This window comes from Vitis vinifera, chromosome 7 (assembly GCF_030704535.1).
Source record: "Vitis vinifera cultivar Pinot Noir 40024 chromosome 7, ASM3070453v1".
Taxonomy (NCBI): domain Eukaryota; kingdom Viridiplantae; phylum Streptophyta; class Magnoliopsida; order Vitales; family Vitaceae; genus Vitis; species Vitis vinifera.
Genome location: NC_081811.1, coordinates 9,371,889 through 9,396,420, shown reverse-complemented (window position 1 = coordinate 9,396,420; position 24,532 = coordinate 9,371,889). Strand labels below are relative to the sequence as shown.

The 24,532-nt window shown below is 32.1% G+C and overlaps 1 protein-coding gene and 1 long non-coding RNA gene across 9 annotated transcripts; one reads left to right on the top strand and one right to left on the bottom strand.

The window, feature by feature from the left end:
* Positions 1-414: 414 nt before the first annotated feature.
* On the top strand, positions 415-655 carry LOC132254036 (uncharacterized). Its single transcript, XR_009465958.1, has 2 exons — positions 415-516; positions 603-655. It is a non-coding gene; the product is annotated as an uncharacterized LOC132254036 (long non-coding RNA).
* Positions 656-12,892: 12,237 nt separating this feature from the next.
* Positions 12,893-18,099, bottom strand: LOC100264869 (transcription factor PIF1). 8 transcript variants are annotated; one of them, XM_010654152.3, is made up of 9 exons: positions 17,892-18,099; positions 17,708-17,803; positions 16,781-17,555; positions 15,970-16,068; positions 15,806-15,871; positions 15,640-15,705; positions 14,432-14,812; positions 13,923-14,001; positions 12,893-13,393 (listed from the first exon to the last, which is right to left on the bottom strand). In XM_010654152.3, exons 2-9 carry the CDS (start codon positions 17,785-17,787, stop codon positions 13,347-13,349), a joined length of 1,593 nt encoding a protein of 530 aa, XP_010652454.1. In that variant the 5' UTR covers positions 17,788-17,803; positions 17,892-18,099; the 3' UTR covers positions 12,893-13,346. The 8 variants fall into 8 exon arrangements, with proteins under 8 accessions (XP_010652454.1, XP_002263397.3, XP_010652455.1 ...); XM_002263361.5 differs by having other exon boundaries at positions 17,708-17,797; XM_010654153.3 differs by having other exon boundaries at positions 17,963-18,099.
* Positions 18,100-24,532: the final 6,433 nt, after the last annotated feature.

The following is a 24,532-nucleotide window of genomic DNA, read 5'->3' as shown; positions in this document are numbered from 1 at the left end:
GGATATCAAATAGCAATTTTTGAGTAGTAATCACCCTTGTTAGGAGGGAGTGAGGGAAAGAGAATTTACTGTTCAACCATTATTAGGAGCTTACTTGATAACATTTTGTAATATTCATTCACCCCTTGTTAGGAACTGACTTTAGGATGTTTTATACCACTCATAATATTTTTTATACTCTATTGATGGCTTGAAAGTGTTATTGATATCCATTTCTATCACATGATCATTTGATATTTTGGTTATTTATGTGGAAAATTTTTTGAAACTGGCTCATTGTGCCTACACATTATGTTTGAATAGTTATGGATTAAATCAATGGACAATATAGGGAATTTAGATGGATGGTTCAAACTATGATATGTCAACCTCTTTCTTTATTCAGTAATTACATTTTTATATAGTTTGATGCATTTAGTTTATCATAATCTGCAGGTGCATGACTTTTTGACCCTATACAATGAAATTGATGTCCCTCCAAAGCGTTTGTTATTTAAAATTCCTTCAACTTGGCAAGTGAGTATCTGAATTTAGTGCTTGGTATATAGAAGCTAATAACTTTCATCTCACTATGGTCCCTTAATAGTTAGTTTTCAATTAAGGGAATAGAGGCCTCAAGGTTGCTGGAATCTGAGGGCATACAGACACATTTGACTTTTGTTTATAGGTTAGTTTTTCAAGACAGACTATCCATTCTATACCCAAACCTTGGTCTATAATATGAAAAAAAGTAATTGTGTATAACATGAAATAACTCAGGGCTAGTTTGAAATTACACTTTGAAAATCAAGTGATGGTTAAATTGTTTCTCATGATTTTGGCAAATCAAAAGGTTTTCCTATGCATTCATCACTAAATCTTTCTAGCTACAAATACACCAAATACTAGGTAGCTACCAAGAAGCACAAACACCTTTGTATATCCATGCCTTGATTCCTCATAGTCCCTCCCATGACAATCCAAGAGACCCATGAATTGCTTAGTCCTAAATGAGCCATGAAGAGCATAATGGTGGTGTATCCATTATATCCACATTGGATCACTGTGAATATGCCATGACAGAAACCGTGACTATGCCATGACAGAAGCCTTTACCATGAAATGATTTGACTTGTGATGAGTTATATAAGATGAAGAAGTAAAATGAAGATATATAAGGATTAACTTTGATATACCAAAGTTGTACTAGGTAAGATAGTGAGAAAGATACTAGTAGCATAGTTCTTTATATTGTTTTCTGAAAGTACCCTCCAACTAGAAATTCAGTTTTATGATGTGTGTCGCTACTCATGAATAGCTTTGCATGGCTCATAATGCTATTTTGCTGAAATCTTTACTTCTTATGATATGATTTCTTTATTTATTTTTTTTGTTAATCATTTGTACCTAGTTTTTTGGGGAGTTCATACCAGAAATGCTGACTACTCATCCTCTTTCATTCTTATAGGCTTTCTGACATAGAATGGGAAAGGGAAAACCCTGGCTTCTTTTACATATATCGCAGTAGTTGTTTTATGTACACAAAAACAAAACTCAGCATGATATTTTGTTTAGATCACAATAAATCTCATCTATATTTGGAAAAATCATTGCATCAATAGGTATCATATCAATCTATTAATGTACCAAAAAATTGTATTTTGGAGGGTGTTATGATGCCAAATAAATTATTCAAGGTAACAATCTAAGTTAGCTTTCCATATATCTTGAGAAATTAATTGAAGGTAAGTGTAATTCTAAAAACATTGCTTTGCATAGCATTCTCTTGTATTGACGTAGCATTGTTAGTTTGCTTAATATTTAGCATTTGTGCTATCCTTGATGTCTTGGTCAGGGCTTTTAAATGATCTGGGTGGATTAACTTTTTGTCCTCTATATTTGATAGTTCTTTAAGCATCTCTCCAAAATGTTGAGTGATAGAGTTTTGGTTGGATGGAAGAAATGAGGTTGATATGATATGTTATTCAGCACTTATCAGGAGTTAAGAGCTACAATTCATATTCTTTGCCTTTTTCCTTGTTATATCTTTCACTCTTATTTTGAACAACAAACAACTTCCATATTTGTTTCCCTTTTATACGTGTACATGTATAGTGAATCTCATCTTAAAACCTTAAGGCTAATCATTTGATGACTTGATCTTTAAAACTTAATCTCTCAAAAAAATAATTTTCCACTAAATAAATAAAAAAAATTAAATAATAATAATAACAATAAAGCTAATTCTCTATCTTTTTTTTTTTATTAAAAACATAAAATATTCCGGCATCAATTTTTCAATCTTTTATTAAAAATTTGATTTTATTAAAAATAAATAAAAATCTCACTTAAAAAAAAAAAAGATCTGATTTTCCAATCTAAAAACTTAATCTTTTATTTTCCAAAAAAACATTCAAGTGTCAACTCCTCCATTTAAAAAATATCCTGATTTTTCGATTTAAAACTTAATCTCTCCATTTTAAAAAAAGATTTTTCAATAAATAAATAAATTAATTAAATAATAATAATAATAATAAAGCTAATTCTCCTTTTTTATTAAATAAAATAAAATATTCTGGCATCAATTTTTCAATATTTTATTAAAAATTGATTTTATTAAAAAAATAAAAATCTCATTTTTTTTTAAAAAAAGCTAATTTTCCAATCTAAAAACTTAATCTTTTATTTTCAAAAAAAACATTCAAGTGTCAACTCCTCCGTTTAAAAAATTCCTGATTTTTTGAATAAAAAAAATTAAATAATAATAATAATAATAATAAACCTAATTCTTTTTTTTTTATTAAAAAAATAAAATATTTCGACATCAATTTTTCAATCTTTTATTTAAAAAAATAAAAATCTCATTTTTTTATTAATTTTTTTTTATTTTCCAATCTAAAAACTTAATATTTTATTTTTAAAAAAAAATTCAAATGTCCACTCCTTTGTTTAAAACATATCCTGATTTTTCGATTTAAAACTTAATCTCTCCATTTAAAAAAAATGATTTTCCAATAAATAAATAAATAAAATTAAATACTAATAATAATAATAATAACAATAAAGCTAATTCTCTTTTTTTTTTTATTAAAAAAATAAAATATTCCGACATCAATTTTTCAATCTTTTATTAAAAATTTGATTTTATTAAAAATAAAATAAAAATCTCCTTTTTTATTAAAAAAAAATCTGATTTTCCAACCTAAAAATTTAATCTTTTATTTTCAAAACAAACATTCAAGTGTCAACTCCTTTGTTTAAAAAATATCCTGATTTTTCGATTTAAAACTTAATCTCTCCATTTAAAAAAAATGATTTTTCAATAAATAAATAAAATTAAATAATAATAATAATAACAACAATGAAGCTAATTCTCCTTTTTTATTAAAAAAACATAAAATATTTCGGCATCAATTTTTCTTTATTGGTAAGTTTCCTTGCAAGAGCATCATATTTACTAAATCAAATAAATGAATAAAAATTTTAGAGAATGATAAAATAATAATAATAATAAATAAAAGTAACAAATAAATAAAAATAAGAGATTGATAATAATAAAAATAAAAATAAATAAATAAATTGACGGTCAAGCAAGTCATGCAACCATGCAAGTTACGTAAAAAATGCCTAAATGGTGACCTAAGTATGCTTAAGATGGGTCTAGGTGATCCTAGATGAACCTAAGTGGGCCTAAGTGAGCCTAGATGGGCCAAATGTGCTTAAAGGGCCTAGGGGTGTCCAATTGGGCTTAGTGGGCCTAAGTAAGTCTAGATGGGCTAAATGTGCCTAAAATGGTCTAAGAGTGTCCAAATGGGCTACTAAAACCAACAAATGGGTTATCAGTCATGACTTTTCCTTTGCATGCTTATCCACTTCCTCCTGAACCTTATATTTTATTATAAGTAGTGGAATTCATATTACTAGTTTTGTAGGTGCAATTCATTTGCATGATATGTCACCATGGTTTTCTTTTAGTTGCCTTATTATTTGTTTTGTAAGATAATTACTTATTGTGCATTTAAACTTGTCAAATCATATTAACTTGATTATATTTATTGTGAACCCTTTTTGTAGTAGACGTTGGTCTAAGTTGTGCAAAGGTTCTTATGGCTCCATCTTAAATGTTGTATATTTGAGATAAACATGATAGAATGAGAGTTATGTTGCTATGTTATAATAATTCAATAAATCATTATAATGTTTTAATTTTAATCAAACATGCATGCATGAAACCTTAGAGTTCCCATTCAAGTATCATTGGAAGACAAAAGGTTCTCTTATTACATAATAAAGACATTTAAGTTGTCAAATGGTGAAAATGGTCTATCTAGGCCATTTTCAAGTTGACAACTTTTAAATTTGTCTAGCTTGAAAGTTCTTTTCTCTACAAATTATGCTTGAATTGTCCAATTAGACAGTATAAGAAAACATAATATTTATGAAGTTAATTGTTTGTTCTTAATTCAATTTTAGAAAGTTTGGTAGTCTTTCCTCTTGTTCTCTAGTTGCATATTTGGACAAGGTTACATATTGTGCCTTGTTCATTTTGTGTACTTGGAGAACTATAGGAAAATGTTGCCGAAATTTCTTTAAAATTAAATTGAGTACTTGGCAATTGATACATAGGGATTATGTATTCCTATATGGGATAGGAACCACTACCTAATTAAGGATGTTGGAGATGTTAGAATGCATAAATCATGCATAAATCACTTGCTTCTACTCATCAAAAGCTTAGCCATATTAGTTCACTTTTTTAGTTCATGTTATCATTGTCTTCTTTGGGAGCAAATTCAATGAAACTAATGAAAGCTTTATCATTGAGTATCATCCTTCTACTTACCTTTCTTATTTTGTGTTTCATCGAACAGGCGAACTTTTAAGTCTCATTTTAAGTACTCCATCAAATTTTGATGGAGTAAGCCCATTTTTTTCCTATTAATTGAAACATTTGGAAACTTTTGTTGTTTTCCATAGTGATATTTATGTATTAGTTGGTATTATCTCAATTATTACTCTTTCATATGTCTATGTTTGATACTATTCAACAATCAAGATGATGTTAAGAAGATACTTAGATTTAAAAGAAATGATTTTCAACCCATAATTAAAAAGATATTTCCATCCATATGTCTTGCTCATCTTGTGGCATTACATAAATTATGTGTTTTTGTATTTTTCAAACCTTTTAAAATTTCAAACTTGGTGTACTTGAGAATAGAACACAAGATTAAGAGTTACATCTAACTTTTGATTCCTATTCATGCACAAACCAAACATAATGATGGAATTCAGATCCATTTTTTATTCTAATTTTTTAATAACCTAATATACTAATTATATTTGTTGTCATATTGCTTATATTTAGATGACTTACACATTGTTGTTTTTTGGATTAGTAAAAAATTTTGTGACAATGTTTGAAATTTGAAATTGGTGGATCATATATTTTGAGACTATTAATAGGATAGTTATTAAAATAACTTTAGTGGTTGGTAGTATCTAGGAGCTTTGTTTCTCTCTTGTACATCAAATGGATCGTTCTTGGATGTCAAAGGATAGAAGATCAAAGGATTATGTGGATGGGGTAGAAAGCTTTATCGCATTCGCATTAAAACATTCTGCATATAAAAACTCCATTAAATGTCCATGCCTTCAATGTGGTAATATGATATTCCATACTTCTCAAAAAATTAGAGAGCATTTATTTTTCTATGGAATTGATCAGAGTTATCATACATGGTATTGGCATGGAGATGCTGCTCCAAGTGGACCACTAACTAGTAGGGCATAATGTCATCATAAGGTTCAATTTACTGATGTGGATAGTACAGTAGAAATGGTTCAAGTTGCACATGATGATTGTAAGAATGATCCAAAATTTTATGAAACATTGCTTGAAGATGCCCAAAAACCTTTATATCCTGGTTGTAGAAACTTTACAAAGTTGTCTGTCTGCATTGGTGAAATTATACAACTTAAAAGCATGATATGGATTGTCTAATAAAAGTTTTTCAGAGCTTTTAGGAATTGTTAGAGATATGTTACCTCTAAACAATGAGTTGTCCTCGTCTATGTAAGCAAAAAAGACATTGCATGCATTGGGAATGGAATATGCGAAAATACATGCTTGTCTGAATGATTGCATATTGTATAGGAATGATTTGAAGGATGCATCTTCATGTCCAACTTGTGGAACTTCATGATGGAAGTTAGATAGAACAAAAACTAAAAAGAGGAAGGGTGTCCCTACAAAAGTAATGTGGTATTTTCCTCCTATTCCAATATTTAGAAGATTGTTTCGGTCCCCAAAAGTTGCAAAAGACCTCATGTGGCATGCCCAAGAAAGAGAATTTGATGGCAAATTGCATCATCCATCCGACTCCCCATCATGGAAACTAGTTGATCACAGATGGCTTGATTTTGCTTCAAAACCTAGAAACCTTAGACTTGCCATTTTAGCAGATGGTATAAATCCTCACAGTTCAATGAGTAGTAGACACAGTTGTTGGTCTATTATAATGGTCATTTATAACTTCCTCCTTGGTTATGCATGAAAAGGAAGTTTATGATGTTGTCTTTGTTAATATTGGGTCCACGAAAACCTGGAAATGACATTGATATTTATTTAGCACTATTATTGGATGACCTAAAAATGTTGTGGGAGGTGGGGGTTGAATCTTATGATACACATCAACAAGAGCTCTTTACATTAAGAGTTGTTCTACTGTGGACAATGAATGATTTTCTTGCATATGGAAACTTATCTGGTTGCATAGTTAATGGATATTTTACATGCCCTATATGTGGGGAAGATACCTATTCTCATAGATAGAAGCATGGGAAAAAGAACTCATATACAGGTCATAGACGATTTCTTCCTTGCAATCATCCTTTTAAGAAACAGAAAAAGACATTTAATGGAGAACAAGAGTTTCAGTCACCTCCGCAACCATTGAGTGGAGAGGAAATTCTAAGGAAAACTGATGTCATTTTTAATTCATGGGGAAAAAATAAGATCACTCGAGGTAAGTTGAATGTCAAAACTAGAAATTGTTGGAAAAAAAAGTTCATATTCTTTGATCTAAAGTATTGGAAATACCTATATGTTCGTCATAACTTAGATGTAATGCACATAGAGAAAAATGTTTGTGAAAGCATCATCGGTACCTTACTTAACATTCCAGGTAATAAGACAAATGATGGACTTAAGTCTCATTTAGACCTTTTAGAGATGGGCTTAAGGTGTGAATTAGGGCCAAGGTTTGAATCAAATCGAACTTATTTCCCACCTGCATGTTACACACTATATAAAGTGGAGAATAAGCTTTTTTTTTCCAAACTTTATCACAATTAAAGGTTCCTGAAGGTTATTGCTCTAACATGAGAAACCTTGTGTCAATGGAAGACTTGAAGCTTTATGACCTTAATTCCCATAACTATCATGCATTAATGCAATAGATATTGTCAGTGTCATTACGATCAGTTTGGCCAAAGCATGTAAGACATGCTATTTGTAGATTGAATTTTTTTTTCAATGCTCTTTGCAGCAAAGTGGTTAATGTGCCTACATTGGATAAGTTACAAAATGATGTAGTGGTGACATTATGCTTACTTGAGAAGTACTTCCCACCTTCCTTCTTTGATATCATGCTTCATCTTACTATGCATCTTGTAAAAGAGCTCAGACTTTGTGGACCAGTTTACCTAAGGTGGATGTACCCTTTTGAAAGATTCATGGAAGTTTTGAAAGGGTATGTACGAAATCGTAGCCGGCCCGAAGGTTGCATCGTCAAATGCTATATTGCGGAGGAAGTTATTGAATTTTGTACAGAGTACTTATCAAATGTAGATGCAATTGGGATTCCTATTAGTGTAAACATTAACCAAAACGTTGGGGCACCCATACCTGAAGGCCAAGTTGTGATCGTTGATTCTAATTTGTGGTTGCATGCACATCATTATGTTTTAGAGAATACAACTATTGTCCAACCTTATATCGAGTAAGAACTACTAACACTTAATATTTATCTGTTATACTTAAATTAACTATAGGACAATAACTTTGAACTTTTTATAAATAATTGCATAGAGAGCACATGGAATGGTTGAAATTGAAAAATCCTCGTCAATCTAATAGACAAAAGGGGCTCCATGATGAACACATGCGAACATTTACTTATTGGTTTCGAAAAAAGGTATCGAATTGGTGTTAAAATTTGAACTATTCTTTTTACTAATTTTGAACATTCATAGTAACTATTATTTATAATTGCATATTGAACCTGCAATTGGTAACAATGAACTTATATCTGAAACCCTTAAGTGGATAGCTCATGGTCCTAGCCACTATGTCTCAAAATATCATGGATATGTCATTAATGAATGTCGATACCATAGCAAGGAGTGTGATGACTTATGAGCTACCCAAAATAGCATAGTTAGTATTGTAGCTTCAACAATGCAAATTGCAAGTGCCAAGGATCAAAAGCTAGTGTTTGGTGAGCTTTGTTTCTACGAGATTATTAACGAGATCTGAGACCTTGATTATACCATGTTTAGGATGCTGTTTTTCAAGTGTGATTGGGTTGATAATAAGAATGGCATAAAAGTTGATGATCTTGGCTTTACATTAGTTGACTTTAACAAAATTGCTTATAAATCAGATCCTTTCATTTTGGCATCTCAAGCTAAGCAAGTATTTTATGTGCAAAACCAACTTGATCCAAGATGGTCAATAATTTTGTCAATTCCTCAAAAGGATTTCTTGGATAAGGAGGAAGGAGATAACCTTGTGGAAAATTCTATTGAACACCATCCCTTTATAGGGACATTGCCAGAAGTTGAAGCGTTTGATGCAATGGATGACTCGGATGCAATATGTATAAAAGGTGACTGTGAGGGGATTTGGATTGAGAACAAATCCTCTATGTAGCTGAATTGTAAACTTATAATAATGATGTACAAATAAAGGATGTCGAGTGGGTTACAGATCCTACAAAATAGCTGAATTGTAAACTTATTATTATTATTATTATTAATACTAAGGCAAATATCAAGTATGATTCTTGTAAAATTGTTGTTTGTATAAAATAAAATGTAATCATTCAGTTATATGTAATTTTTAGTTTTGATACGAACAAGTTAACAATTCAGTAAGTTAAATATGCAATTCTAAAAGGCTCTCATATGAAAATGCAAATGAAAATGACAATGGATTAGCAAATATAATAAGAGAAACACATACTAGAATATACAACTTCAGAAAATAAAATAAAAAATTAAATTGAAATAAATCAAATGAGCAAGAAAGAGGGAGAAAAATAGCTAGTTAGTCCAAGTAAACGATTAAGTGTATACATGCTTTAAATTTAAGACCTACTTGGACTTATGGAAAGACCCAATATGTTGATAGCATATTTTGATAATCGCAGGTGGCAGTCATCGTCCATTCATGGTTACAACATGAGTTGGAAAAAATTAATTATTACATTCAACCCAAGTTAGATATACTTATAACATATTTTGATAACCATGGGTGCAAGTCATCATTCACTCATGATTACAATATGAATGATAATATGAGTTGGACAAAATTAATTATTGAATTCAACCCAAGTTAGACAAAATCGAATATTGCATTTGGGAAAACATCAAAAAGTGGTTTATTGTTTGTTTTCTTAAACACATAACAAGAGTTCAAGGAATATTTAGAAATTTGGTGTAACAAAATTATTGGGGTTTGTTTAGTTCTTCCAACATGTTAAAATTTATTGTAGTGGAAGAAATATATCTTGGAAATTTAAAAAATTGGTATATACACATTTCATTTATAGAGTAGTTTTCTTCTTTACTATTTGTCAATATTAGTTATATGTAACCTTTCAATTATTTCTGCAAGTTGAGCATCTAGAACGTGACTTGTAACCATCCTTATGCATTTTGAAGAAAGATGACGTAGAATTAGATGCAACAAAAGACTATGAACAACTCAAAGTTGAAAAAGAAGTTGTAAAATTTTTGGTTTTTTGAACAATTTCAACTAAATTTAATGCTAAGCAAATTCATAATTAATTATGTCTGTTTATTAGTAAATTTTAGTAGTGAAAGAGAAACACCACAATTGGTACTTTTTCTCCTAGGACTTTATTAAATTAACTTTTTATTACTTATTCATTGTTTATGAAAAATTATAAAACAGGGCATAATTAGGACTTTTATGGGTTATTAAAATTCCGAATGACATAAGATGACACTTTTTTAAAGCGTCATGCTTTGTTCTCATAGGATATTAAAGGTAGAAGATGACACTTATTATGACTGTCAAAGTCACTTTAACATATACAATGACGTTTTTCATAAGCATCAAGGTTGAGGATTTCAGAACATGATGTTTTTTTTTAGCGTCAAGGTTGAAAATTGCTATAAGATGACACTTATCATGAGTGTCGACGTTGCTCCTACCTGTACAACGACGCTTTATCGAGTGTCAATATTGAGATGAATGAAATGGCAGACCTATAATGATACTTATAGAGCACCAAGGTTTAAAATAATGACACTTTCAATGAGTGTCATAGTTAATCGCCAAAGAAGATGGCACTTGTGAAAAGCATCAACAATTGGAAATTCATAAGATGACAGTCTAAGATATGACGCTTTTGAAAAGCATCATCTTATGTCTATCTTGACGCTTAAAAAGCGTCATCTTTTTACATTTTCCTTGTAGTGAGATACTTCTGCAGTTAGGACATTCTCACTATCGTCATAAGAATCCTCTTGAGTCACACCATATTCCATCATTAGTGTTGATACTTCATTAAAGGTAAGCTTTTTAAGCTTAGTTCTTCCACTAAAATCTTCATTTTCTAAAAACACATGTCTAGTTTCAATTATTTTAAGGCCTTGACTATGACAATAAAATCTAAAACCTTTTGATCTTGGAATAATTATTTTGGAAAATCAATTTGGATGCATAAAACATAATAGATATAAACACTAAAGAAATGACAAAATAATGATTTATTCTTACTTTGATCCATGATATCGATAACACTTCTGAAATGAGCCTAAGTTACCTTGTGAATTGTTTTTTATCAAGATCTTTAAGTTACCACTCTCATGTAGTGGATGGATCACTTGTGGGGTGTATGTTGTTATAAGTAGAATAATAAAAAACATAAAAATGAGAGTGTGGCTTGGGACCTTACCCTTATAAAACTTTTAGTCTTTCCATCAAAGACTACATGGGAGTTATACTCATTATTTACAAACAACATGTGCAAATTAATAGATAATGATGGGTTAGTAACTTGAATGTATTCATGTAATTGCATTGGTCATATTTTTCTATCTTCCTCCATTACTCATAAACCTTATGTACAAATTAAATCTTATAATGACGAGGTTACAAAAATAACACCATATTTATATAAATGAAAATTTTCTAACTTCCCATTTATAATTTTTGTTTTCTACATACAAGTATCTTAAATGCTCAATCAATTGATTCACTCATTTATCAATTGATACTCTTAAATAATATATATATATATATATATCAATCCATTACACAATATAATTATAAATAACCACAAATTATAAATAAAAAAAATGCTAACAATTTTCTCCACAACAATCTTTTAACTTCAGATAGTGATGCCACGACCTGTTCAAGTACCTGCAAACAAGGATGGGGGCACAGGTGTGGTGAGTTTGATCACACCTTCACGAACGACTGACTCAATCAACAAAGAAAATGACCGTATGGGCGATATTAGGTCGGTCCATAGTTCACAAGATTGGGTTGGGCCGCCCAAGTGGCGTGGCCACTAACTGATTCGGGAGGTTGGACAAGTACCTCCAGCTTCCATAAAGGAAAAAGAGAGATGGTTTCAACATCTTTAATTTGGACATGTGCTGGGCGGGGCCGCCCAGAAAATGAGCTTATGGGCCATATTAGGTCGGTCCATAGTTCACAAGATTGGGTTGGGCCGCTCAAGTGGCGTGGCCACTAACTGATTCGGGAGGCTGGACTAGTACCACCAGCTTCCATAAAGGAAAAAGAGAGATGGTTTTGCTGTTTTGTGCTTTTGTTCCTCTTCCATGCAGCTGTTTAAGCTCCAATTCGCGATTTGGGGTGCGGGTATGGCTGCCCGTAGGGAGAGAGATCAAGAACACCAGCGGTTTTGCACCAAGGCACAAACACAGTTGCTGCTCATCAGGTTGAATTGTAAAATGAAGGGGCCTGCAGGATTATTATATGGCCCCCTACTTCTCGGTATTTCCTGTGAACTTAAGTCGATACCAACCATAACAGGATTGTCCGAAAAAACATGTGAAAAAGGCAGAGGCTACGATAAAAATATGATTTGAGGTCCGAGAATCCCTCCGATAATTACTAGTGCTTTGAACAATTTTTGCAATGGGAAAGGGAACCCTATGATTGGGTCAAAAATTTGTATTTTTCTACAAACACGATACAAAAAAGGAGATTTAAATGTTGGGCGGGCCTTTGAAAGTTTCATTCCCAGGCTGCAAGCACTACTCAATGTAACTGTGGATTGAATCAAATACAGAAAATATTCGGTTGTTGGCTCACCAAATCCTTGATTTCTCTCTCTGAGACGCACCACCACACTTCTAACAACATGCAAAAAATAGAGATGGTGGTGGAAGGTGACATGATACTTTCTTGACTGGTTGTGTTTTGTCTATAAGGGGATACTATTCTTGATGCAGACAGGAAGAAGAGCAAATGACCAAACAGAGCATGATAACAGGAATCCAACTGAATACAACAACAAATCAATGATCAAAGTCATCCCCACAGTCCAGGGAACAAAGTGCAGTCCAGTGCAGTGTGATTTGCACTGGCTTGCACCAATTTGGCAACTTGCCAGCAGAGAGCAAATGATGAAAATGAAGGCCATATGTATTTAGGATATACTCACCTCCTGGACCCAATTTATATCATGCTGTTTGACAGTGATGAACTCCCTTAGAAATTGGGGTTCCTCACTTTTTTCCTTTAAGCATCTTCAACAGTTCCAAAAAAAAAAAAAAAGTAGAAAACGAAAATGAAAGGAGACTAAAAAGCTGAAAGAGACATATAGGGAAAATTGATCCTATAGAAGGGAGATCGGGGGGTTATAATTACATGTTAGATGTGTGATATAGATTAACCAGCCGCCCTCGAGGGTATTTCTCTTACACTACAAAACTTAGCAGGCATGAGCCTTTCTTCATGCAGTGACCCAAAGATGGAACAGTCTCTATGCCCGCAACATCCTTCATTCAAATTTCTGCTCTAACAACTTCATTTCAAATTTCTGCCCTAACAACTTTACTCTGTTGATTCAAGAGCTTCAGTAACCCTTTACCAAAAATTTCAACCTGCAACACAAAGAAATTTCTGCCAGCCCTGATTAATGTGTTTTCATTAGGTGTCCAACTGACTCTACATTCAGAACTACAGATACACCATAATTTTGGTTAGTGTTCAAAGAGCAGTTGGCACCAACTATATGACAGACTGATTGGTGATCCTAGTTACCAACTTAGAAAAGATCCAAAAAAAATTGTAAACTTTCTGACATAGAAAGTTTACTTGGGATCAACTAATGTAGAATTTTCATATGAAGCAATATTAAATATCAGAATTCATGGCTCTCATTTCTCCTCATGAACTAAAGTGGCAGATCATGAAAAGAAAAAGGGGAAAGGGGAGGTGTGGGGTGGGAAAGGGAGTAGGGGTTTGGGAGTGCTATTGCCACATTAATAAAACTAAGGACTCAGACAACAGAATCATGTTTGTCTTAGAACTTGGTGTGCCCAAGAGCTTATGTTAATTAAAAGAGAATAATCCCAAAGGAAAATAAAGACATATCTGGGTGATTTTCACAGATCCATTACAAAACAAAAATATAAGATAAATCACCTACCTGATCGGTGATTTTCGAGATTCTCAGTTCCTTTGCTGGTACTTGGCTTGCTCGTATTTTGCTGGCCCATTGCTTGATTCTGTAAGAGAAACATCGGGTTTCACTGTTAACCAGTAAAACACAAAAACAAATGGTGATGGCCCAATTAGCCTTTGAACATGTCAGTAGTTCAAGAAATCTAACTAACGACTTTGGTCCTAAACCAACATAAATTTTTGTATTTCCTTAAGCATGATAGGCTCTATATGCACCCAAAATCATGGCCATGAAAGATAAAGATTGGGGATGTGATTTATGTTTGGTTAATGTCAGAAATATAATGTGGCGATAAGCAACATGATTTCTCACATGGCCTGACAAACAACTCACAGATAACGTAGGCAATGATACACTGCTATCAAATGTAGGCAACTCACAGATGTGGTAATGGTACATTTAGACGGAAGATTAATTGTGTCATAAACACATCCAACCATTGATCCAAGAATAAGCGGAGGTTCCCAAAATACCTGAGCTGGTGGCATTTGCATCTGCTGGAGGTACTGCAGATATGGATCTGCGAAATTGGGAACCCGTGGCTGGTTGGAACTTTGTGTGCCAAGTGAGTTCAGAACCGGATCCGACTGGTTGTTTGCTTGGATCCTAGATGAATCAGGTGCAGCCATGTGGGGCATATGAAAGGCTGGCATAGGATATCTTTGACCCAAATGAGCTGCTGCAGCTGTTGTGGGCAAGGTTGAGCCACCTAAAACAGAGGGAAATGGCATCATTGGACGGTTCATACCCATCTCCATGCCCATGCCCATGCCCATTCCCATCCCCATTTGTGGCATGTACTGCTGGACGCCAGGATACATCATAGGGACCATGCTGCATCCCATCGACATCATCTGCAGAAATTGATTAAAATCTAATATTTGTAACAAACAATGTGTGAACTCATATAAGGATTCTTAGGTGAAGAAATAATTCCAAATTGTCTCATGCAATTGCCATGTAGAATTCGGAGTTATGAATTATGAAGATTGGATGGAAGTATCTACATAAGCCAAGACGGGGATCAAGATTGTTTGCAGGAGTCCATAGAATATTATACAGAAATATCTTATAGTTATTATAAGTAATACTTTTACAACATCCCATACCATATACAAGTAGCTCATTATTCATCAGCTGTTTTTCTTATGCCTCGACCCTTGGCTTTTGGTGATTAATCATGACAAGTCGTGATAGGATCCAGAGTTCATTAAATTGAATTTAGGTTCACCAACCTCCATTTTGTATCAGTATTACATTGAGCTGCTGAAAATTATGACCAGTGCCCAACAGAATTCACTGTAACATCTAGACCTCATTTCAAAACTTGTTAAAGAATTATGGTAGAAAAACAGCACTCTTCCTGCTCTTTTTTCACTCTATAGTAAAGTAGAAAACATGTATTCCTCTCAATGATATATCAGTAGGAAAGTAAGAAACTGATACTGCCCTGGTTCTAAGGCGGTAGATGATGATGGCATTCAAGAATCATCTCCTCCGGTTTGAGATACAAATTTTTCATAGGTTGGCCTCATCGCTATCTTTAGACCAAAATGAATGATATGGCACCTAACACAACTGGCCCTCATGCAAGAATTGAGTGTGTGCACTTCTATATTTGTTCACATAAATAGATGAAGGAACAGTGCAAAAAAAAATTAAAAAAAAAAAAAAAAATTACCTGAACTTGCAACTGAAGTGATTTCAAGTACTCAATTGCTTCATCCAGCATCGAAGCTTTGTCAGACTGAAATTCAGAAAGAAAAAGAGAATGAATGTTATTGGAAAACATAAAAAAAATCAATCCCCACAAAAAGCAGATGAATAAAATATATAAATAAGATGACCTTGTTGCAACGAGGTATTAGTTCTTGCAAAGCCTTCATCTTTTCATTTATCCTGTCTCGACGTCTCTGCATGTGGTTGCAATATCAGACATTATGCACTACTAACCAAAAGAGACGCCAATCATCAACAAATTCAACAGTACAGTACTAGTGAAAAGACAGACCCTCTCAGACAGGTTGTGAACCTCCGCAGCACGGGATCTCTTTGCAGTCGCTGATCCACGGACTTGTTTCTTTGCATCAGCAGATTCAAACTCAACGTCCTTCAGAATTCAACAGAAAAGTATACAAAATCAACCCCAGAAGATAAAATGGCATTGCATTTAGGTGGAACAATACAATCAACTGCCTTCTGAATTTCACAAGGGTTCAATTATAAAATCAGACCCCTGTTGCTCGCTTCCATATTCGCACAAATAGTCTATTCAAATAGTTCGAAACTCAATCCTCCAGCTATTAACCATTTCAAAAAATTAGGATTTTCAAATCGTTGCTTGCAATTTTTATTTTAAAATAATTATTAAATTTATATTTATATATAGATAATAAACATTCTTAATTTTATAAAAAAATAAATATTTATTTTTAAGGCGGTGTGGATGGTAAGGGCGGTGGGAGTCTCGCGCCTTTCTCTCACAGTGCATATAGGAGCAAAACGCATTGCACACACTCCCTAGTACCTAGTCCCTACTCCCTAGTCCGTATGATGATTTTCAGGTTTGATTGTCTGCGCTCTTGTCTACGCCGCTACAATCAATCTCCAATCATCATACATTAAATTGTGTAAAGTGTAAGTTACTTCTGCTATTCCCATCATACACGTGGCAATCCTATATGGATTAGCAGTTAATAGACGACCCCTTTTGATGCCACGTGTCCAACCAAGATGGTGAAAAATGGAGGGATCAACCACTGTAATGCTAATGTGCGCCGGCATCACCGCGCACATTAGGCGGAAGAACACAGTGAACTCACCTCGCTCTGGTACTCGGCCGTGTCGTCGCCTTCTCTTCCCTTCCGTTTTCGATCGTCCGCCGGCGCTTTCGGAGTCGGTTCGGCTCCGGCGCTGGCGCTGCCGCCAGACCCGGACCCTTCAGGAGATGACGTCATCGTGAGCTCAAATGTTGTATGTTCCCCGGCTGCTGACGTCGCGGCCTCAGTAGCACCGCCAATAGTCCCGTACCCGGAATTCGCTAACTCCGCCTTGCACCACTCGGCTGGGGAAGTCCTGGACTGCTGGCATACCCCCGGCGTATCGCTTGAGTCCACCACCGTCGATTCCATCCCCGCCGGCCTGCTTGAGCTAGGCTCTCCAGATTCGGCAGTCGATTTCCTCGGGAAATGCAGGAAGTTGTGAACCTTGGAGTCCAGCTCCACCCTCCTCGCCGGCGGAATCGGCGGCTTCGTCGCAGCAGGCCTCTCCTCAGGCTGACGGACATCCGGCGACAAATTAGGCCGCGCCGGAGGGGGAGAGGCATTAACACACGGCGTAGGATCGAGGAGATCAGCACAGAAATCGTCGAGCGGGTAGTGAAGCCACGAAGCCATCTCATCTTCCTGCATGAAGAGCTGAGCGCTGGACTCATCCACCGGAGCCGATGACCGGATCTTGGACTGCTCCGGCGGAAGCACAGCATCTTGAATTGGAAATTTCGAAGGCTGGGATTTCTTGAAAGATCGCTGATTCTGGATCTGCATCACCACCTGACCATTCTGCCAGAGCAGCTCCATGATTTCATCATCCTCAACCCTAGTCCGTGGTTCAGTTACATTCACTCAGTCCCAATATCACACAAAACAAAGCAAAAAGAAAGAAAGAAAAAAAAAGAAAAAAAGAAAGAAACGGAAAGAAGAAAACATGCGTTACATAAAAAAAGCCGAAAAAAAAAAAGCAGAGCTCACATGGCCGCTGATTTCTTCGGTCTGGTCAAGGGAATCGCGTCCTCATCATCTACCTCAAAATCAGGTACGCAGTGATTCATGGTTACCAAACTGAAACTACAAATCAAATGAATAAAAACACAACCACAAAGGGAGCTCAACAACAAAAATTGAACTCAATTAATCACTGTTGGAGAAGACCGACTTGGAAGTGACTATTGATTCAGAGGTTGAATCCACAGTCGAGAAAACAAAGCAGGAGTGAAGAAACCCTACATGGGAAATGGAAAAAAATTTTGAGAGAAGATGTTGAGGTTGGGCCTTGCTCTTCTTCGCTCGAATCGCTTTTGTGTATAGTTGCAGAGCAGAGATAAGGTGTTTCTCTCTCCGAATAATACCAAAGCAAAAGACGAAGTAGATTTGACTCTTTGTACCCACGCCCTCCCCACGGTCTCACATTTTTCCCTCTCCCCATTTTCCTCTTTCCCATGAATTAAAAAAATAAAAATAAAATTAATAATATTTATGTATTGTACTTTTAAAAAATAAATTTTTTTATATATTTATTAACCTATTTTATTTATTTAATATTTAATAAATAAGTAATTAATAGAGTCCATCTTTTAGGGACAAGGACAGCATGTGGGTATGTGGAGAGTGGAGTCCATAAAGATAACCATATTTATGGTATCCAACCTTTTATATTCCTTTTTATGTACCTTTACCATTTGGGATTTGGGTTAAGGTTCTAATCATTTCTATCTTCATCGTATGAGATGAAAAGGAAAAATTATTACTTTAACTTAGTGGGGGGGTTTGAAGGATTATAAAAATAATAAATCTAATCAAACCCCACATAAAATAATGAACAACAAAGGTCGTGTCACTTCGCTTTCGAGTGGAGAATGACAATTAACGATAAACTGTCCTCAAATGCAAAGCAACTTATAATTGGATGAGGGGACTAATGAGGCTGTCCCCACTAGTAATAAAAGGCTGCGAAAATCACGCATTTATCTTACATTAAAATACTCGACTCTATTAAATTAATTATTTTTTAGTAGGGGCGTGTTTGGGAGATAAAAATGAGAATGGTGAAGGACACGTGTGGTTACCAATAAAGTAAAAGGGGAAAGGGGAAAGGGGAAAGGGGAAAGGGGATGGTTCTCTATCTGCTAAATTATCCAAATGGGTAATAGAATTTGTGGGATGTCAGTGAAGAGAAGCGTCTGAGAGGAGTCTATGCATAGGCCTTTTGGTGTCATTGTGAAAAGGCCATGCGTGCAGGCCATGCACATTCCATGCACAATTACTTCATGGATGATATCATCTGTGGTTTACTGCACACGTCATCATCCGTATAACACTCTTGTTTATCCGTACGCCCTCCGTAACTATGACAAAAAAAAATATATGCATACTTTTAAATTTTAACTCCAACACATTTTGTATTTTGGGAGATATTTATGTATCATGTCTTTATATTAGAAGATATATATATATATATAAAATTGGGAAATAAAATTTAAATTAAATTAATTTTTAAAATTAAATTTACATATAATTTAATCAAATCAAAATAAGATAAAACAATATTTAAAACTATTAAATTAAAGATCCATCTCATTAGAGGCAAAAGGAGCGCAAGTACCCAGAAGAACCCGTCTTATTGTCATCCCTAAGCATAAAAGAATAAAACTTTACATGTCTATCTTACAAACGGTAATAAGATTTGAGTTATATTCACACTAACACCATTTGAACCATTTGGTTGATGGTTCTATTTATTTTTACTATGTGTTTAATAATAAATTAATTGTTTTATTTGATTGATATTATATGTTGTTATTTTTAATTGAAATTTTATTTAATTAATATATTTGAGGATAATTATAAACTTTTGAGTTCTTTTTAATAAAGGTGATATTTTTCTCAAAATTGAAAGTTTTTATTAGTAAAGTTTAAAATATTTTTCTAAATATTACTTGGTTAATTTATAACTTTATTCTTATATATATATATATATATAAATTTATAAAATTACTTGAAATGATTTATAAATTAGTATTTGGTAAGTGGTTCTTTTAGAAAAATATTATTATTTTTCTCTTGGTAACATAATTTCAAAAGCACTATTATTTATTTATTTAATTTATGTCTCAATGATAAATGATTTTTTGTAGAAACATTTCTAATAAAAATGCTATGGATAAAAGAAAAAAATTAGAGGTAGAGTCATGATTTCAAAAAGTAATTTTCATTAAATATGAAACAATTTTTGCAAAGTTCAGGAGATGCAAAATTATCATTACTCCAATTTTAAGATTTTCTCTCAAAGCCAAAAATAATTTTATTAGAATCAATAATGCACCAGGTAGATGATGATTGGTCAAAAGGGTCAAAAACCAAATATTGCTAAAAGAGGATAAATTTAGATTTAGGGTATGTTGCTTCTTCAACCTGGCTCCAACATGGAGTCCCTCTTGGTCAGAATTAGGTAGCCCATGTCCTCCCATACCCTATATTTTAGAATAAGGGTTTGTCTCCAGTGAAGGTGTCCTCATACTCCTTACCATACACTCTCTTATTTATTTATTTATTTTTCATTTATTTGGAACATCGAACCCTTCCTCAGATAAGTACAATCACTAGATCACGTATCATGTAAACTAGGTGGTGTTTATTTTTTTGGGGTTTTGCTGAAAGCAATTTAGTTTTAAAATTTAGATTGTTTGTTTTTCTACTTTTTTATGACTTATTATAAATTTTTTACTAAATAGAAAAAACCAAAATATATAGCTTTTTCTAAATAGAAAAAATAACATATTAATTTTTTTTACTTTTTAATACTTAATAGAAATAAAATACTATAAAAACAAACAACCTAATATTTAACACTATTAAGAATTAAGGTTCTATTTAGAATTAAGTAAAAAAACAAACACCACACATATAATTTCACAAAAATAATTATTAATCAAGGTACACTAATTAAAATCTATGAATCATTTTCTTTTTATCCATAGGACAGGACCTTATACAGAACTAAAATAGAAATAAAGGACCTATTTAAGAACTATTTTTTAGAATAGTTTGTTGTTTTTCCAAACAAAAAACATAGAAAATACGTACCAAAAATTATTTTATGTTCTTAAAAATAGAAAATAAAATATTTTCAAATAACATCTTTTAATTATTTTTACTTGTTTTTTTAGGGCTATTTTAAGAAATATTTATATAAATATATAAAATAATTAAAAATAAAACGCTAGTTATAAAAATATTAAAAACAAGTTAAAAATATTTTAAATTTTCAAGCAGACCTTTATTTTATAAAAATTAGAGAATAGTTTTTAAAAATTGTTTTCAAAAACTATTTTTCAAAATTATTTTCGAAAACAGTTAACATAATCCTAAAGCTAAACAATTAACATTGACAATTTGAAAATATTCACATATTTAGAATGAATTTATGAATATTTTTATTTAAAATACTTTTAATAAAAGTGTTTTTTAGAAACAATTTTGAAAGAATTATTTACCAAGTATTTCTTCAAAAATATATATATATATATATATATATATATATATATATATATATATATATATATATATATATATATTATAAAAAATCTTTCAATTTTTCAAATATGTTTTCTAAATTTTATCAAAGGTTCAATTTTCTAAAAATATGGCAGAACGGGTCTCTTAATTAAGAATCAAATGAATAATCTTTGACTATTAAAAGAAATTAATACAATTAAAATGATAATTAGAGAGGTGATACACAAATAGGAATGACAACGGGGCGGGTTGCCCCCATCCCAACCCCGCCCTGTTTATTAAAAACAATTTCCATCTCCGTCCCGTTTCCCATACCCGCCGCCTCTATTTAGCTTTTTTTTTTTTTTAAATTACTTTTAAAATTTTTAATTACATTAAAATAAATATATTTTATAAATAATAAAATTATTATATTTTTTATAACTTATTTTATTAAAATTTTTTATTGTTATCTATATATTAAAAATAGTAAAATAAAATTTTAAATTAAATTAATTTTAAAATTTAAATTAAATTTAATTTAATTTTATATGTAAACGGGGCGGGACAGGGTGAGATGGGGCAATACTTGAACCCGCCCCGGGTTTAAAAAAAAAAATATCATATTCGTTCCAAAACCGTTTATTAAATTTAAACTCCGTCCCATTAAGGACGAGGCAGGACGGATACCCAAAAAAACCTACCCCATTATCATCCCTATACACAAATGCATTTAAAAGCTTGGAGCATTCTGGTACACATACACTCCAAAAGCTCCCTAATTAATTAAAAATGTCATACATATCTCAAATTAATAAATCAAAATGTGATGAACATGCACGCTACAATAAATATATAAAAATAAAATTAAAAAAAAGTCCCAAGCGAGCCATAGGGTGCATGGAACACATCTCTTCAATAATGAGGAAGATGGAGTAGATAGTGTTGGATTATAAATAAAATAAAAGTAGAGAAAAAAAAACATATAGAGTATGAAATAATTGACTAGTAGAGTGATGAAGGTGGGTCCAATCCATCATCAAGGCAAATAGTGAGCCACCTAATATTCTGAAGCTCCTCCAAGTGGAAATGAGTCCTTGAGTGGTGGGTCGCTCCTGTGGATAGTTGAGGGGCACCATTTTCTTCATACACATATGGACTGTCCCTAAAGGTTGGGGCATGGGGGGTGACTCCTGATTTTATTATTTTTCACTCTTCTTTAATTATAATTATAAGATGCCCACATGTTCTTTATTTATTTATTTATTAATTTTCTATCAATTTTGAAATATGATTTTTCTTTCATATATCCAAGATTTTGACATTGCAAGAAGAGATCCAATCACATTGATAGAAACAAATTTAAAATAAATATTATGTAAACCATCATAAAATCTATACAATTTCTTACTATTGTTATCAGTTTGTTCAGAGATATCCAGAATGCCAGATTTACGAGAACCTTATTCATGTACCAACATGGATTAGTTTTAAGATCAAAACTCGATGCAATAATTGACAATTTTTATATGATTTTTATTTTAAAAAAATAAAAAAATAATTTTAATATAAAATATATGTAATAGTAGAGACTCATCTTAAAGAAGATAATAGTTTTTAAAAATTTGATATATTAAAGAAATTTTACTACTTCAAATCCTTTTTTTTTTTTTAAATAAAATAAAATTGAAATTAATTTTTCTTAATATAAGATAATCCCATATATTTTGTAAAAGAGATTTTTAAAAAAAAATAAAAAATAAAAAATAATTTATATAATAGTTATTGTAAATATTTCCTAATATGATCTTTATAAATTTGAGGGCTAATATTTAATTTTTCATTCCACCCAATAGCTAAAAAAAATGAGAAAAGACATCTCACCTTGGTGATGACCAATGCAATCCTGATTTATTAGTGTCACACTCTTGTCATTATTTCAATCTTTATCACTTGATTTGACAGATGATTAGTGAACAATGAAGGCCATATATTCCTTTAAGTTCCTAACACTATGGTATCTTAATTTGTATTGGGACCAGTACTAGTGAAGTAAAATTTGTATGGTTCATATTATTGCATAGTTTACATAATATCTATGTATTATCAAATCATGGTTTCCATTTGTTGAATCAAGTAGGTCCTGTGTGTTAGATTTTGGTTTTTACTTGTACTATGTGTTCTTTCTAAGTTTTCATTTGATTGGAACGTTGATATATTATTCAATGTTAATTGATTTCTTCATTTTTAAAAATAATTTATTTTAATTGAATATTTTATTTTAATAATTGAAAACAATTCAATTTTGTGACAATTTTCCTTTTCCGTACTAAAATATGGCATGCCCACAAAAATTAAAAAAAAAAAAAAAATTTAAAAGTAGAAACAAAACTAAAAGCAAATCATGAATAAGTGAATAAGTGTTTCAGATATGAACTTCCAAAAAAAGTTCAATTTGTTCTTATTTTATAAATTCTTATAAAATTGATATCTTTTGAAAGTTTTTTTTTTCAATATTCCAAATTTTATTTAAAACATTTTAATTCTTCCATATATAACATAAAAATAAAAATTAGAAATGCAGTTGAAGCCCCTCATAAGCTTGTAATTAATTAATTTATTGTTATATTGAAAAAACATACAATTGGATGGAAAAAAAATACAATATCCTTGTACAAGTTTACATATAATGTTAAGATTGGTTTGATATCCAAAAATTACTCGGCAATAGTCGAACAGGTATGATGGTCCTAGAGCAACCTAATTTTTTAAAAATAAAGCAAAGAACTAAAGGAAAAAAAAAAATAAAGATGTTTGCAATGAATTTATAAAGAAGAAGAAAAAAACTCAGAGATAAAAAGAGAATTCAAGTACTTTAAAATGTTGATGATATGAATTCTCATCCATCACATTTGTGGTCAATATATGGAGAGGAATGCTAAAATTTAAGCTATGATAGGGTAATTTTTTAAACCATATAGAATATCTATAATTAAACTCTCAAAGTGAAAAATTATAGTTTACCTAATATAATTCTAGTATTCTTGACATACTTAAAAGAGATGATTAAAAAAAATTGAAATAAAAATTCAACATGTGAATAGCAATCGATGATTTCGCTATTCACAACAACCCAAAAACACTCACTTTTCATAGTGTCTATAGGCTTACATTTTCTAACCTAGCAGTCGACCAAGGAGCAAGTTGGTCTACAACAGTTACCCATATAACTGTTGAGATATTAGGAATGCTTTTCTTATATCATTATTTCCTTGTATCATTTAGTGTTGAGATATTAGGAAT

Bases quoted from the DNA above. Each gene is read 5' to 3' on its own strand.
- LOC100264869 (XM_010654152.3), bottom strand. From the start codon at position 17,787: ATGAATCACTGCGTACCTGATTTTGAGGTAGATGATGAGGACGCGATT. The intron at 15,706-15,805 runs GTCATCTTATTT...TCTGAATTTCAG, and splicing joins TAATACCTCGTTGCAACAAG to TCTGACAAAGCTTCGATGCT. The intron at 14,813-15,639 runs GTAATTTTTTTT...CAATTTCTGCAG, and splicing joins CACTTCAGTTGCAAGTTCAG to ATGATGTCGATGGGATGCAG.